This window comes from Monodon monoceros, unplaced genomic scaffold, assembly GCF_005190385.1.
Source record: "Monodon monoceros isolate NGI ecotype Baffin Bay Population unplaced genomic scaffold, NGI_Narwhal_1 Super_Scaffold_17, whole genome shotgun sequence".
NCBI lineage: Eukaryota > Metazoa > Chordata > Mammalia > Artiodactyla > Monodontidae > Monodon > Monodon monoceros.
The window spans coordinates 15098723-15114421 of record NW_021703773.1 but is presented as its reverse complement, the minus strand read 5'-3'; the positions used below and the strand labels follow the sequence as shown (position 1 = coordinate 15114421).

Sequence of the window (15699 nt, the reverse complement as noted above, 5' to 3'; positions counted from 1 at the left end):
GTATGGAAACACTCCCATTTACCACTGCAACAAAAAGAATATAATATCTAGGAATAAACCTACCTAAGGAGACAAAAGACCTGTTTGCAGAAAATTATAAGACACTGGTGAAAGAAAAGATGATACAAACAGATGGAGAGATATAGCATGTTCTTGGATGGAAGAATAAACATTGTGAAAATGACTATACTACCCCAAACTATCTACAGATTCAGTGCAATCCCTATCAAACTACCACTGGCATTTTTCACAGAACTAGAACAAATAATTTCACAATTTGTGTGGAAACACAAAAGACCCCGAATAGCCAAAGCAATCTTGACAAAGAAAAACGGAGCTGGAGGAATCAGGCTCCCTGACTTCAGACTATACTACAAAACTTCAGTAATCAAGACAGTATGGTGCTGGCACAAAAACAGAAATACAGATCAATGGAACAGGATAGAAAGCCCAGAGATAATCCCACGCACATATGGTCACCTTATCTTTGATAAAGCAGCTAAGAATATACAGTAGAGAAAAGACAGCCTTTTCAATAAGTGGTGCTGGGAAAACTGGATAGCTACATGTAAAAGAATGAAATTAGAACACTACCTAACACCTTACACAGAAATAAACTCAAAATGGATTAAAGACCTAAATATAAGGCCAGAGACTATCAAACTCTTAGAGGAAAACATTGGCAGAGCACTCTTTGACATAAATCACAGCAAGATCCTATTTGACCTGCCTCCTAGAGAAATGGAAGTAAAAACAAAAAGAAACAAACGGGACTTAATGTAACTTAAAAGCTTTTGCACAGCAAAGCAAACCATAAACAAGACGAAAAGACAACCCTCAGAATGGGAGAAAATAATTGCCAATGAAGCAACTGACAAAGGATTAATCTCCAAAATTTACAAGCAGCTCATGCAGCTCAATATCAAAAAAAAAACAAACACACACACACAAAAAAAACAACCCAAGCCAAAAATGGGCAGAAAAGCTAAACAGACATTTCTCCAAAGAACATATACAGATTACAACAAACATATGATAGAATGCTCAACATCACTAATCATTAGAGAAATGCAAATCAAAACTACAATGAGGTATCACATCACACCAGTCAGAATGGCCATCATCAAAAAATTTACAAATAACAAATGCTGGAGAGGGTGTGGAGAAAAAAGAACCCTCTTGCACTGTTAGTGGGATTGTAAATTGATACAGCCACTATGGAGAACAGTATAGAGGTTCCTTAAATAAATAAAAATAGAACTCCCATACGAGCTAGCAGTCCCACTACTGGGCATATACCCTGAGAATACCATAATTCAAAAAGAATCATGTAGGGCTTCCCTGGTGGCTCAGTGGTTGAGAGTCCGCCTGCTGATGCAGGGGACACGGGTTCGTGCCCCGGTCCAGGAGCATCCCACATGCTGCGGAGTGGCTGGGCCCGTGAGCCATGGCCACTGAGCCTGCGCGTCTGGAGCCTGTGCTCTGCAATGGAAGAGGACACAACGGTGAGAGGCCGGCATACCACAAAAAAAAAAAAAAAAGAGAGTCATGTACCACAATGTTCATTGCCACTCTATTTACAATAGCCAGGACATGGAAGCAACCTAAGTGTCCATCAACAGATGAATGAATAAAGAAGATGTGGCACATATATGCAATGGAATACTACTCAGCCATAAAAAGAAACGAAATTGAGTTATTTGTAGTGAGGTGGATGGACCTAGAGTCTGTCATACAGAGTGAAGTAAGTTCAGAAAGAGAAAAACAAATACCTATGCTAACCCATATATATGGAATCTAAAAAAAAAAAAAAAAAAGGTCATGAAGAACCTAGGGGCAAGACGGGAATAAAGATGCAGACCTACTAGAGAATGGACTTGAGGATATGGGGAGGGGGAAGGGTGAGCTGGGACAAAGTGAGAGAGTGGCATGGACATATATACACTACCAAATGTAAAATAGATAGCTAGTGGGAAGCAGCCGCATAGCACAGGGAGATCAGCTCAGTGGTTTGTGACCACCTAGAGGGGTGTGATAGGGAGGGTGGGAGGGAGGGAGATGCAAGAGGGAAGAGATATGGGGACGTATGTTTATGTATATCTGATTCATTTTGTTATAAAGCAGAAAGTAACACACCATTGTAAAGCAATTATACTCCAATAAAGATGTTAAAATTTTTTTAATTAAATAAATGGAATATAACTATATATCTGCCGCCACATTTTGTTTTTTTTTTTTTTTTTTTTGCGGTACGCGGGCCTCTCACTGTTGTGGCCTCTCCCGTTGCGGAGCACAGGCTCCGGACGCGCAGGCTCAGCGGCCATGGCTCACGCGCCTAACCGCTCTGCGCGGCATGTGGGATCTTCCTGGACTGGGGCACGAACCCATGTCCCCTGCATCGGCAGGTGGACTCTCAACCACTTCGCCACCAGGGAAGCCACACATTTTATGTCATATAGAAAATATAAGAAGAAAACACTGAGCTTAAGAATCAAAACTTTCCAAAATTGAATATGCATATAGCATAGGTAATATCACATTTAACTTTGGATGTCCAATTCTTTTATTTTTAGCCATCTTATAAAAACATTTTTTAAGATTAATATTGAACTGGGAATTACATTCATGATAGAATTTGTTTCTCTTTACTTGAGATAGTCTAACATTTGCCTTAAACATTTGCAAAGCAACTCCATGGAGAGCGCTCCTGAACATTTCCTTTAGGTAGGCATTTGAGAATATACATGGACAGTCAGTGTGTGAGATTTAGCCAAGAAAATCCCTCTGAAACAAAATAATATTTTAAAGCCACACATCACTTTACATGTACTATTATTCTAGGCTCTGTGCAATATACAGGGTTGTGTCTCCAGTCTACATCTGCAGCCACTCCTCAGGTGTTCTCTGGACCTCATGTGCGGAAATGTTCTCACCTTCAAGATCTCAAAATCTGAGTTTCCATTTTCTGATGATAAACCTGTCTTAGCATTTCTCGTATTTTTTTAACTCCTATTGAACTTGATGATTAATTTATCATCTTTTGCTATTCTTTACCCTGTGCTATTTTTGCAGCCAGACACAACTGTTCTGGCTTTACATGTCTCTATCCAACAAGAAAAAAATAATAGCCTTTTAAGGGCATCATTTTTTTGTTACTTTAGAACACCACGTACCTATGACTTTCTGCCACTCCTGTCTAGTAAATCCTCAGTTTTGAATCTCTCTCACTGTTAATTCTGCCTGTTTCTGTTGCATAATGTTGCAAAAGTAATTAGAACCAGTGAATGAGCAACCCTGTAATTAATGTCTATAGCAGAGACACTTCAGTTTCAAAAGTGAGAGAGGATATTATAAAACTGGTGTAAACTAGCTCTGTCTGTGAGAAACAAAAGTAGGCCTATTTTCCCATCAGAATTTGTCTTCAGGGATGCTTGAAATTTTCTTATTTTTAAAAACTTTTAGGCATTTCTAGTGTCAGCTTTAAGTTTAAGCTGACAAGAAGTTCAAGCTCAAGAAGTGAATTCCTCTGTCTCATCCCAAATTCAGTTCAACCAGAATCAATTCCTTTCTCCTTCCATGAGAAGACAGATCTCACCACCTCAAAATATTTCTCTCGGTCTTCTTAGTCCTTTTCTTTGTCTGAGTTTAAAAAAAAGTTCTTCAGTTCTTACTCAAAATTCTATTCATCGTTCTACTTCTTCTTTGGCTTTCTTTTGAGGTCAGAGCAGAGGGTTGAGGCTGGCTATCATAATCTCTTGCCTTTCCTCTTCTACTAATCCCAGCCTCCCTGGAGGTAGAAAATACGTCTTTCCAAGCCACAGACTTAGGCGTTATCTAGGAGTCCCTCTTTGGTTTTATATACATTTTTTCCACACAGGACTTGCTCATCCATCATGATAGATTCAAGTGAGACTTAAGCAACTGTCACACCCCAGCCTGCTTTCTACAGATGCGTTGGTTGATGGATAAAATTCTTTTTTCCAGTGTTGCTACTGGAAGTAGTTAGAAAGTCCAAAGTTAGAAAGTTCAAAGCTGAACTTATTTTTTCCATTAAGCCTACAAATTTTACTAGTCCAAGTGTAAAAATCACTACATATCCTTACATAGTCATAGTTGTGAAACCTTGGGTCAGTCATAAATGGCCCTCTTTTCAGTATCTCCAGATAAAATTAGTCACCAGGTCTTGAAGGTTGCTCTTCCACCACACTTCTCACACTTATTACCAAGGTGTGCATTATTATTGATACTCTGTCAGATAGCTCCACATAGTACTTCTACCAGCTTCATCTTAAAGCATAACTCTGATCATTTCAAGCCACTGAGCTATTCGAGAACTTTTTACATTCCTTCTCTTGGACGCTGTTGTACATACAGACCCCTTAGTTTGCATTCATGGCTTTTCTTTCTCTGGCCTCAAAACATACTCCCAGTTGTTTTTGCTCACAATATTCCATGAGCCAGTTTGGATGGCATGCTATTTCCTAATTGTGACCAGAATGGTCATTTTGTTCCTCCCTCTAGGGACATCTGTTGAAACTCCGTATTCTTAAGGCCTTTATCATAGTCAGTATCTTCCATGAGAAATGGTTTACTCTCCAACCAGATGTTAATTCTTTCTTTAATTCCCATGTTCTTACTATTTTTACTTTTTGTCTCATAGACATTATTTGTGTACTGTTTTACCCTCCTCATAGAGTATTATTTTCTAAAGAAAAGGATGTATGATTAACCCATGGTTAAAACACTGGGACACCGTTCTTACTTACACTAGTCAATCATTTATTGCTTGTACAAATGTGACTATTTGATTGTAGTAGAAATATGTGTATAACTGTCATGTAAAAATAATACTAGATCTCTCTGCAAAGTTGTTTTCAATAATCAGGTAGTAAGTATCATTTTACCTAATAAATAGTTAAAAGGATTGATGCATGAAGAAAGTACAGGATTTATTCACAGATGAGTCCCAGTCTCTGTTAGAACTTGAAAGAGATACTAGGTCCTTTATAATCCTCTTTCCCTGTTCATTTTAAACAGAGCCCACCATATGCATGCAAACTGCTGCAATCATTCATTAAGTAGATTCAACCTCTCATTTTCCTTAAATCATCACTGATTTGAGCTTACTGTTTTCTCAACTTAGGCCTAAGAAAATTATGGCCAGTTATTCATTCTCTAATTAACCTAAAAGTGAACTATATTTCATTGCTTGTAGGATGGTATGGGAAATCTGAGAGTCACCAAGAAGGGAATCCGACTTGAAGGTATATCTGAGTTTCTACTTCCATTGTATGTGAAAGAAATTCATTCCCGAAAGGTATGTGATACTGGCTTTGGCTTACTGTAAAAGATAATTTAGAGGTTATGTTTTAGCTTAAAATAGGAGGACAGATACCCCTTATCTCTTCAGTATGCATTTAGTTATTTTAAGCTAAAGACTTATTTGAAGAAATCAAAACAATGAAACAATTGAAAAACCAGTGGAGAAGTTAATTTCAAACTGACAAATTAGAGAGCCATTTCCAATTAAACTGCAGTGTTGCTTTTGTTAGTCTCTAAAATATGCCCTTCTGTTTTCAATGGATGGACCTTAAAAATCCAGTTATATTAATTCCAAAAGGGGCATTTAACATATTTTGAGTAATTTCTGCAAGAACCTTGACTTGAATAAATGATATTAATTCAATGTATTTTACATCTTTTCAGCTTTAACGGACATACATTTTCTAAAAGTGATGACAAAAAGTCTTAGTACAGAAATTAACTTTATTTCTGGATGTACATTATTTAAAACCAGTAAGAATATTTATTCTTTCAAATGTATGTGTGTATGTGTGTGTGCTATGTGTGTTTCATCACCTAGCAGCATGCTAAAACTCAAAACATTATAGCTTAGACATTGTTCATTTTGGCTTAAGTGTGTTATTTCTCAGAAGGTAGTATCTTTGGTACATCAGAATCTCACTAGACTCTTTCAAATGTAATAGGTTTTCCCCTGGGATATGTGTGTATGTGTGGCAATAAATTTAGTGAAACAGAATAATTAGAAAGGTTGTTATATAAAATGTGGAAAGATTACTAACCTTATTTCATAAATATGAAAGTGTATTTTCGACTAGAATGTTTTAATATTAGCAGTATTTTAGCAAATGAGTTGCATAGTAAGCCAAAATTTTATAATTTGCTTCGAGGCTATTTTTCCCTTAAATATCAAAGTGAACACAGAACAAAGGATTCTTTTTCATAAAAATTCTAATTAGGATAATTATATTAAGTTTAAATTTTATTTTGTTATGTGTGAACTTGCAGAGCTTCCTAATATACTCTATTGACTGCTACTCTGGGTACTGGAAATTTTTTATTAAGATTACTTTCTGGATTTAGGTCAGAGAATAAATAATACAATAGACACATGTATGAACACCTGACCTTACTGATTAAACTATCAAAACTAATTAAACTTAAAATAAAAAGTTTGTTTGGTGTTTTTATTTGATTTGATTGTTAGGAAAACTGAAAAAAATATAGCATGCTTACACATATTAGCATCTTCCCTTTGATTGGAAGTTATCACCACTCTGTTATTTTCTGGTTCCTTCTTGTGTTTCACACCACTAAGCAGTTTCATATTTGAAGAAATGAAAACTCATACTTGGAAATAAAAACAGTACTTAACATAGGACAACGGTGAGAGTCATCATAGGCGGGAACTTCTTTGAAAATATATCCTATTGATAAGTCTGGGGACGGCAAGAAAAAAAAAAGATTTATCTTCAAAGCCATTTTAGACCAATTTGGAGCAGCTTCCTGGGAGTACAGTTTAGAGAAGGATTGTGAAGCCCTCTGCCAGCAGGAGGGTCATAGAATTTACCTTCCTAGTAGGAACATTTTTGAGGGCAAGCAACAGGTGTAAACGAGGATACTCCTGGGAAACGGGGATGTATGTTGGCTCCAACTATGGACCAAATAAGAAAGAATTCACTGATGTTATAGCATTAAAATGTGAGGTGGTAGCAGATGGGCTTTCTAACCTTTATCCCTGGGAAAGTTCACACGCATTTCTTTTATTTATTTATTTATTTATTTTTGCGGTACGCGGGCCTCTCACTGTTGTGGCCTCTCCCGTTGCGGAGCACAGGCTCCGGACGCCCAGGCTCAGCGGCCATGGCTCACGGGCCCAGCCGCTCCGCGGCAGGTGGGATCTTCCCAGACCGGGGCACGAACCCGTGTCCCCTGCATCGGCAGGCGGACTCTCAACCACTGCGCCACCAGGGAAGCCTGTTCACAAACATTTCTAAAACTCACCGTATTGATGGAAATCTATATGCTCCCTTTCACATCCCCAGTCCTGTCGCTTCTCCTCTCGTTATCATTTGCCTCTCAGTAACTGCGAAGCATGATACAGCCCAGGCAGGTGGCAGCATGTTCCATCAGCAGTCAGACGGGAGGACTGGTTTGAGAACAGAAAAAGAAGGACACTCATTTATTCCGTGGAAGTGTCTCTACCCACATACCACACAAAAAAATAAATATTTAAAATAAAGAGAAATATATCTTTTATAAGCAGCCCCCATTTTAGGATTCTCTTGTCCATGAATGCATGCAGTTGTTTTTTCTCTGCCGTGAAGTTTATTCAGTGTTTCAAAAAGCCAGCCACAATGTTCCTGAGCCTTAGTTTTCTCATTAATAAAGTGAGTTTGGTAGAAACTTATCAAAATACGTGATTCTTAGGTTAACAAAGAACACAACAAATTCAGTAATATTAGTAGAGATGAGGTTTTACATTATTTTTTTAATTCCACTTAGTTCAGTCTTTCCACACATTTTCATGTATTCAAATGTTTTTATGATAAAATGTCAAAATTCCTGTAGGTAAGATAAAATCTATTAAATTCAACAGGTACTTACCAAGATTCAATTAAGCTGAGAAAAATAGTAGTGTACAAACAATTTTGATTTTTTTTCCTGCAGTTTTGATTTGTGTGTGTGTTTGTGTGTGTATTTTCCTGCGCTAATGCCAGTGGATTGCCTTCTTTCTATTTAGCCAGTATTCCACTCTGAAATAAAGAATTTTCTTATTTAAAATTATTTTCTGGTTACATAGGTATTTATTTAATCCTATACATGGAAATGTAAGACATTTCTATTGGTCAAAAATGCAGTTGCCCACAGACACACACACCTAGCCTCCTAACTTAATAAACCATGGGCTGTTTCTACCCTACAAGCTAACTGTAGGGTAGTTGACTGTCTCCACCACCAAATTTCTATAGATATTTGAAATTCTATTATTATCCAATGCAGTTTACTCTCTTTTTCATGCTTAAAAAAAAAAAAAAAAACCTTTTTAAATGGCTGATCATATCGGCACACAGAAAAACATATTCTATGTTTAAAGTATCTTAGAATTCAATGCATCTTCAAAATTAACATTATTTTTAGAGAGTAGGTACTCAGTGAACATTTGTGAAGTTAAATATATAGTTTTCTTTAGATACAAAATATTCAAAGAACTTGGAATTTGATCTTGCATATATTATAACGTTCTGAATGGGTCTTTAATGCATGTCGTCTAACTTTAGGTTAAATATTTGAAGTATCAGGAAATTAGGACTTGTAATCGCCACTTTTTTAATGTAATTGAAAAGTTTCTCAAGGTTTCATGAATTCAGAGTGCTCAGGTGGTTAGATTATCTATATTTCACTGATTGTTACCAGAAAAAAATTGCATCATGAGTTCTCTAGGACTATCTTAAGTATTATCCAACTTCATCTGATATTAGCTGAATAACTCTCTTAGTTTTTTCCATTTAAGGATCCTCAGTTAAGGTGGTACCTCACTATTGCCCCTTATCCCAGCATCCTGCATGACAGATTGATAATTGTGTCAGGGGAATGGCTACCAGATAATTCCAGTTCCTGTAACTCCACAGCAAAACAAAGAAGTCTGCATTTTTTTTAGGATTCCTGTGTTAGCAGAGCTGTGAGCAACGTTCTACCCTCTCTTCACTTCCAGTCATTTCACTTGGCTTCAGAGCTGTGATACTAACTGGGTTCTTGGTTACAATCAGTTTTTCATCTCCTGTGTTCAATTCTTCTTTATATAATTCAGACACAAAGCCATGGAGACAGGCAAGTTCAGCAGACCTCTTCCCTGGTTACACAACATGATAAATCTCCTGACCCTGTGTCCTTCAGCTACCTTGGCAAATCTCTTCTATGCAGGTTTCTTTCTCCCATGCAAACCAATCATAAATAGATATCTGCAAGCTTCTATAATCTTTTTATTATTATCATTCTTATTATTTCACATTCAGTTGTTTAATACTGATGAACTTTATTATTTACTGTAATGTCTTTATTCGAGTTAAAACACACGCAACACACAAATCATCCCAAAATCTTTACACTCAAGAAAAAAACCTGTTAACATATGGTGAACATCATGACAGTTATATAATTATATATTTGTACAAATAAAAAAGATAAATATATAGGGAGACATGTACCTGCTATTTATAATTAGTATATTATACATAATTAAATAGAAGAAACATAAACTGACATAAATTGGAAAGAATTGCTGACCTTTAATATTTTTTTACCACAAAAAAAATTTTTTTTAACTCTCTTTATGGTTAAGAATAAAAGACAATGAAAACCATTAGGAAGTTGGATGCATTAGCTCCATGTTTTCATTTCAGATGGTGTTCATTAACTTCCTGCAGTGCAATTTGGGGTGATTAGCTTCCCTCCAGTTTGTCTTCACCCCTATTCATTTTCAGGTTTTTCTGATAATTATATGATTTTAACTTTGTCAGAGTTCATAATATTTACATTCTGTTCTGCAAATTTAATTGCCTTGGCACTTTGGTCTTAATTCACAATACAGATGCCTGCCATCCTCACCACCAGTCCTTTTTTTATGGATTCTCCAGGGCTGAGTTCATTATTCAAATCATTCCTTCCTTTCTTGTATTTCATTGTTAATTAGTTTTGTGTGTTTGTTTGCTGATACTTGAAATATTGCATGCGAAAGGTGTCTGACTGTTGTCTTTATTCTTTTCTGGAATGTTATTAATGGTTCATCCCTTCTTTTCCTGTTAGCTCATTGCTCTGTCGAATTCTAGCACTGAATATTGCCATAAAGAGTCTCAGGAAAGTCTGGTATTTTTCTCCTGTTGATGACAGGCACGTTCTACCTGGATGTCTGATACATTTTTGCCATTTCATTTCTTTCATTTCATGAACCTTTTCTATATCATATCATTCAATATCTTTCAGTTACATTTGTTAAGGTTTTCAGAGAAAGCAATAATTCTTATGTTGGATCTTCTTTGTCCTCCACAGCTATCATAATTTCTTTAATTATTTTAAACTTTGTATGTTTCCTCTGAATACAAGTAAGTTAATATCTATAGCAGTGGTCCCCAACTGTTTTGGCACCAGAGACCAGTTTTGTGGAAGACAGTTTTTCCACGGACCAGGGTAGCAGGGGGATGGTTTCGGGATGATTCAAGTGCATTACGTTTATTGTGCACTTTATTTCTATTATTATTACACTGTAATATATAATGAAATAATTATACAGATCATCATAATGCTGACAGGAGGCAGAGCTCAGGCGGTAATGCAAGTGATGGAAGAAAGCTTCCTTTCTTCCTTCCTTCCTTCCTTCCTTCCTTCCTTTTTTATTTCCTTCATGACCAATAGCCCCCAATACCATAATTTGAATAGTCCATTTTTCCCATCACTGATTTGTAGTACAACTTTCCTCATATACTACATTCTTAAATGTACATAGATTTATTTATGGCCCCTCTATCTGTTCTATTGATATATTTGGACTAAAACCAAACTGTAACTTTAAGGAACTGTTACAGTAAGTTCTTTTTTATTGCTCTTTTTCAAAACCTTTTGACTATTGTGCATTTTCTCTTCCAAATGAACTTAATAATCAGCTGTCAAGTTTCATAAAAATTCCAATTGGAAACTTAATTATGGTTGCATTTAATTTGAGAAAATTGACATCTTTATAGTTTTGAGATTTTTCTATCTAGAAATATGGCTTCTCTCCTGATTTTTTTTTCTTTTGAGAACTTACTTTGTGTTGCTCAGGAACATTTCTTAACATTCTTTTTCATATAAGCATTACAAGTTTCTTGTCAATCACTTTATGGTTCATATTGTGTATGGGAATGGGTTTTCCATTCCTTTTTCTCTTCACCTTTGTGCTTGAGGAGAAAAACTGTTCCTTTTGGTGTTGTGAATGTAAGCTGGCCATTTTCTTGAAAGTTTTTCATTTCTATTATATTTCAAATCATTTTTGTGGCTGTTCGACAGATAACGGTTTTTAACACTAGCTAACATTCAGCATAGAGTAAGTTTCTGAAGTCCAATTCCTGGCTTCAAATCCTGGCTCTGTTACTTAGCAGTTGTGACTTGTTACCTGATTTTACCTCTCTGTGCCTTACTTTTATCATCTGCAAAAGTTCATAGTAGCCCCTAATATTTTTAGGGACTAGAGTGTTATGGTTTTTATTAGAAGACATAAACAAGGTAAAACCTTTACCACAGAGTCCAACACAAGAAACAGTATTGCTTATTATTTTTAATGAAATCCAAACATTATACTAAATCCTTTGCATATTTTTCATCCTTTGCATATATTTAATCCTCACTATGTGAGGAGTATTATGATCAAAGACAGTGTATTTTAAAAGTAGAATATAAGGATTTGATAACACATTGCAAATGGGATGTGAGAATAAGAGAGAATCACATATGTATCAAGGTTTTTTGTTCTGAGTAGTCACTATTAGCCAATTTGGAACAAAGTGGGGAGTGGGGGAAGATTTTGAGCACAATTTTGGAGCTAATAATTTTGTCTACTAGAAGAGCAGGCATTTCAAGTTAGCAGGTGGCTATCTGAGTGTAGATTTCATGTTGAGGTATAAGCTTGAGACACAAATTAGAAACATTTTTATATCAATATTAATATCTATATCTATCTATGTATCTAATTTAAATACATGAGATCAGACAAGAATGTCAGTAAGTGTGGATAGAATACTGAATATTCTATCTATAATCACTATAATTCATCACTCCATTATTGAAGAGTTTGGAAAGAAGTGCAAGAACCAACCACAGACTAAGAAGGAGAGATGGGTGAAGTAGTAAGAAAACCAAAAGAGTATGGTGTCCTGAAAGGAAAGAGAAGAGTGTTTCCAAGTTGACAGAGTGAAGAACTGTTTCTGATGGGTCAAGTAACGTGAAGTCTGAAAATCCATCCTTCTATTATTAGCTTGATTATAGTCTAGTCAATGTAGTTTTTATTATTTCTCTCATTTAATATATACAGTGGATTCCATGAAAAGATATCTAAATGTCAAAGCAACAACCCTGTGAGGTGAACAGAGCAGATAATTTTATTGCCATTTTGACGATACTTTACCTCAAGACTTAGGTAATTTAAGTGATGTGTCCAAGGTCTGAGGACTCGAAAGTGAGCCAGAACTCATATCTCAAGTCATTGCTTCTTGTTCTATCCACCTCGTCTTTGCAAAAGTTTCTTCTATAGTTGTCTCTCTGTAAATTGTAGACCTGCTGTTCTAAATAATTAATGACTGTAAATATTTACAGTCTGACAGCACTAGAAATAATAGGACTTTAAGTTCCTCATTTTTTTTTATTATTGGAGTATAGTTGATTTACAATGTTGTTTTAGTTTCTGATGTAGAGCAAAATGAGTCAGTTATACATATACATACATCCACTCTTATTTTAGATTCTATTCCATATAGGTCATTACAGAGTTTTGAATAGAGTTCTGTGTGCTATAAGAATAGTAGTTCTTATTAGTTATCTATTTTATATATATAGTAGTGTATATATGTCAATCCCAATTTATCCCTCCCCCCTTTTCCCCCTTGGTAACCATAAGTTTGACTCAATTTCTGTTTTGTAAATAGCTTCATTTGTACCATTTTTTTAGATTCCACATATAAGTGATATCGTATGATATTTATCTTTCTCTGTCTGACTTACTTCACTCAGTATGGTAACCTCTGGGTCCATCCACATCACTGCAAATGGCATTATTTTGTTCCTTTTTATGGCTGAGTAATATTCCATTGTATATATGTACCGCAGTTTCTTTATCCATTTTTCCATCAGTGGACATTTAGGTTGTTTCCATATCCTGGCTATTGTAAATAGTGCTGCAATGAATATTGGGTTGCATGTATCCTTTCAAATTACGGTCTTCTATGGATATGTGCCCAGGAGTGGAATTGCAGGGTTATATAGTAGCTTTATTTTTAGTTTTTTAAGGAATCTCCATACTGTTCTCCAAGTGGCTGTACCAATTTACATTCCTCCGTTTTGATGAGCTTAAACTTCTGTTATATTTAACAAACATCTACAAATAATTAATCTGAGCCTCTTTATTGAGGTTATGTGTACATGCTGGTTAAGGAACACTAGTAGTGAATACAGAAAAGATAACACAAATCTGTGCAACAAAGGGCTTTTCAGTGTTTGTAAATTCAGACATCTTTGGTAAAATCCACTCAAAGCTGAGGAAAATATCTAAATACAAGGATAAAAATAAATAATTATATACAGTTTTTTAAGTGGTTCATAGATGCCCCTCAACCATGTGTCAACAGATGAAAACATTGAAACCACCTATGTAACTACTCACTATAGTTTAATAATCCTGAACATTAAACTTTGCAATTTACAAAGCATTTTTATACATATTACCTTAATTCATACTGCTGTACAGGAGGAGATATTATCTTCATTTGCGTATGGCAATTTAGCTGTCTCAAGTTGTGCAAAGAAAAGTCTTAATACTATGACTCAAACCTAAATTCCCCATTCTGATTCATTGCTTTTAAACAATTCATAAAATTAAAAATTATTCCAGGTAAAAGGAAGAATATATCTTAGGTAACTCTATAGATAGTCTCATTTGACCATTGAAAATTTTTATTTGAAAGGCAAATTAAAACCTTTGAGCTATCAGAAGATACATTTTAAGTACTGATTAAAACTGTGCCTTATTGGGCTTCCCTGGTGGAGCAGTGGTTGAGAGTCCGCCTACCGATGCAGGGAACACGGGTTCGTGCCCCGGTCCGGGAAGATCCCACATGCCGCGGAGCAGATAGGCCCGTGAGCCATGGCCACTAGGCCTGTGCATCCGGAGCCTGTGCTCCGCAATGGGAGAGGCCACGACAGTGAGAGGCCCGCGTACCGCAAAAAAAAAAAAAAAAAATGTGTCTTATTACTTGTCCAAAATGAAAAAAATTATCTTTCATTACCAAATTAAAAAACTTTTTTAAAACAATTCATCGTATTCTCCAAAGTAATTTTTTTTACATATTCTCCAGGAAATCCATATTTCTATTTCTGTGTATGGTGTTCTGGGCTAGACCCACAGAAGAAAGAATGTGAATAATTTGAACACAATGAATCTTGTTTAAAAATAAGACAAAAAAATAACATGGTAGGAAATCCTCATTAAGCTAGGACATGGTTTGATGTTGCTAAATATATAAGTGTAGGTGAGCTTGGTTATAGAAATGCAGTAATCCATGGAGTTAAAAAAATGTAGGAGGTTCTAAAAGAATTCTACTTACCATATATTTTTTCCATACATATATTTTTTCCATACATATATTTTCCATACATATATTTTTTCCATACTATTGTCCTCTCACAGGTGTTATCTCTCACACACTGCAGAAGCCTTACAAAGACATGAAGATTCCCTCCTTACCTCAAATGTAGTTGTTTTTATAAACAAACACATAAACCAATTACCTGTAGTGTCCCATCTTGTTCTCTACCAAACACACACACACACACACACACACGTACACACTTAGCCCTACACTTATTTCTTCCTCCAGAAAAGATGTGAGATAACGAGATAGCAAACCTAGAACAAAAGGGAAGCACATTATTTTTTATTTTGTAGTTCCTTGTCCTTAGAGGTCAGGCCTGAGAACTGAGTATGGGAACAATCTTAGTGACAATATTTTTACTTTCAATTGGGCCTTCCATACTAAATAACTCTCCATGGGTCGTTTGTATGCTTATGCTTATGAAAGCATATGAGCTGTACTTTGAAGAATGATTGAGATTTTGATTCTGAATTAGATAATTTGTGAGCAAGAAAATAGTTTATAGAAGACATAGTTTTTTTCAGGAAAAAGGGAGTAGAACAATTTGGTTTGATTGAGGAATCCTGTGAGGTAACAGTCTCAAACCCAGGCAAGCATACCCCTGTGGGTGTTTCAAGACTATCCATGGGGAACTGATGCATGGATCTGTTTCCTGAGTCTCAAGTTTCAAATGCACTTGTACCTAAATTTGATCTGCCCAAGAATGACCCTGTGGCTGCTACTTCTCTTTCTTCCAACTTCTCTACCATTACCACGTCCATTTTTTTTTTTTTTTTTTTTTTTTTTGCGGTACGCGCGCCTCTCACTGTTGTGGCCTCTCCCGTTGCAGAGCACAGGCTCCGGACGCGCAGGCTCAGCGGCCATGGCTCACGGGCCTAGCCGCTCCGCGGCATGTGGGATCTTCCCGGACCGGGGCACGAACCCGTGTCCCCTGCATCGGCAGGCAGACTCTCAACCACTGCACCACCAGGGAAGCCCCGTCCATTATTTTTCAGAAGTAACA

The 15699-nt window shown here is 36.2% G+C and overlaps 1 protein-coding gene across 3 annotated transcripts in view; it reads left to right on the top strand.

Annotated features, from left to right (window-relative positions):
• The window catches only part of SGCZ (sarcoglycan zeta), an 895164-nt gene that overhangs the window by 737629 nt on the left and 141836 nt on the right, over positions 1–15699 (top strand). For 2 of the 3 annotated variants that reach the window (XM_029226514.1, XM_029226516.1), the window contains one exon: positions 5216–5317. The exons of the other annotated variant lie outside the window; for it this stretch is intronic. In XM_029226514.1, coding sequence (XP_029082347.1) covers positions 5216–5317 — 102 coding nt within the window. The remainder of the gene's footprint in view (positions 1–5215; positions 5318–15699) is intronic. 3 annotated transcript variants of the gene reach the window in all.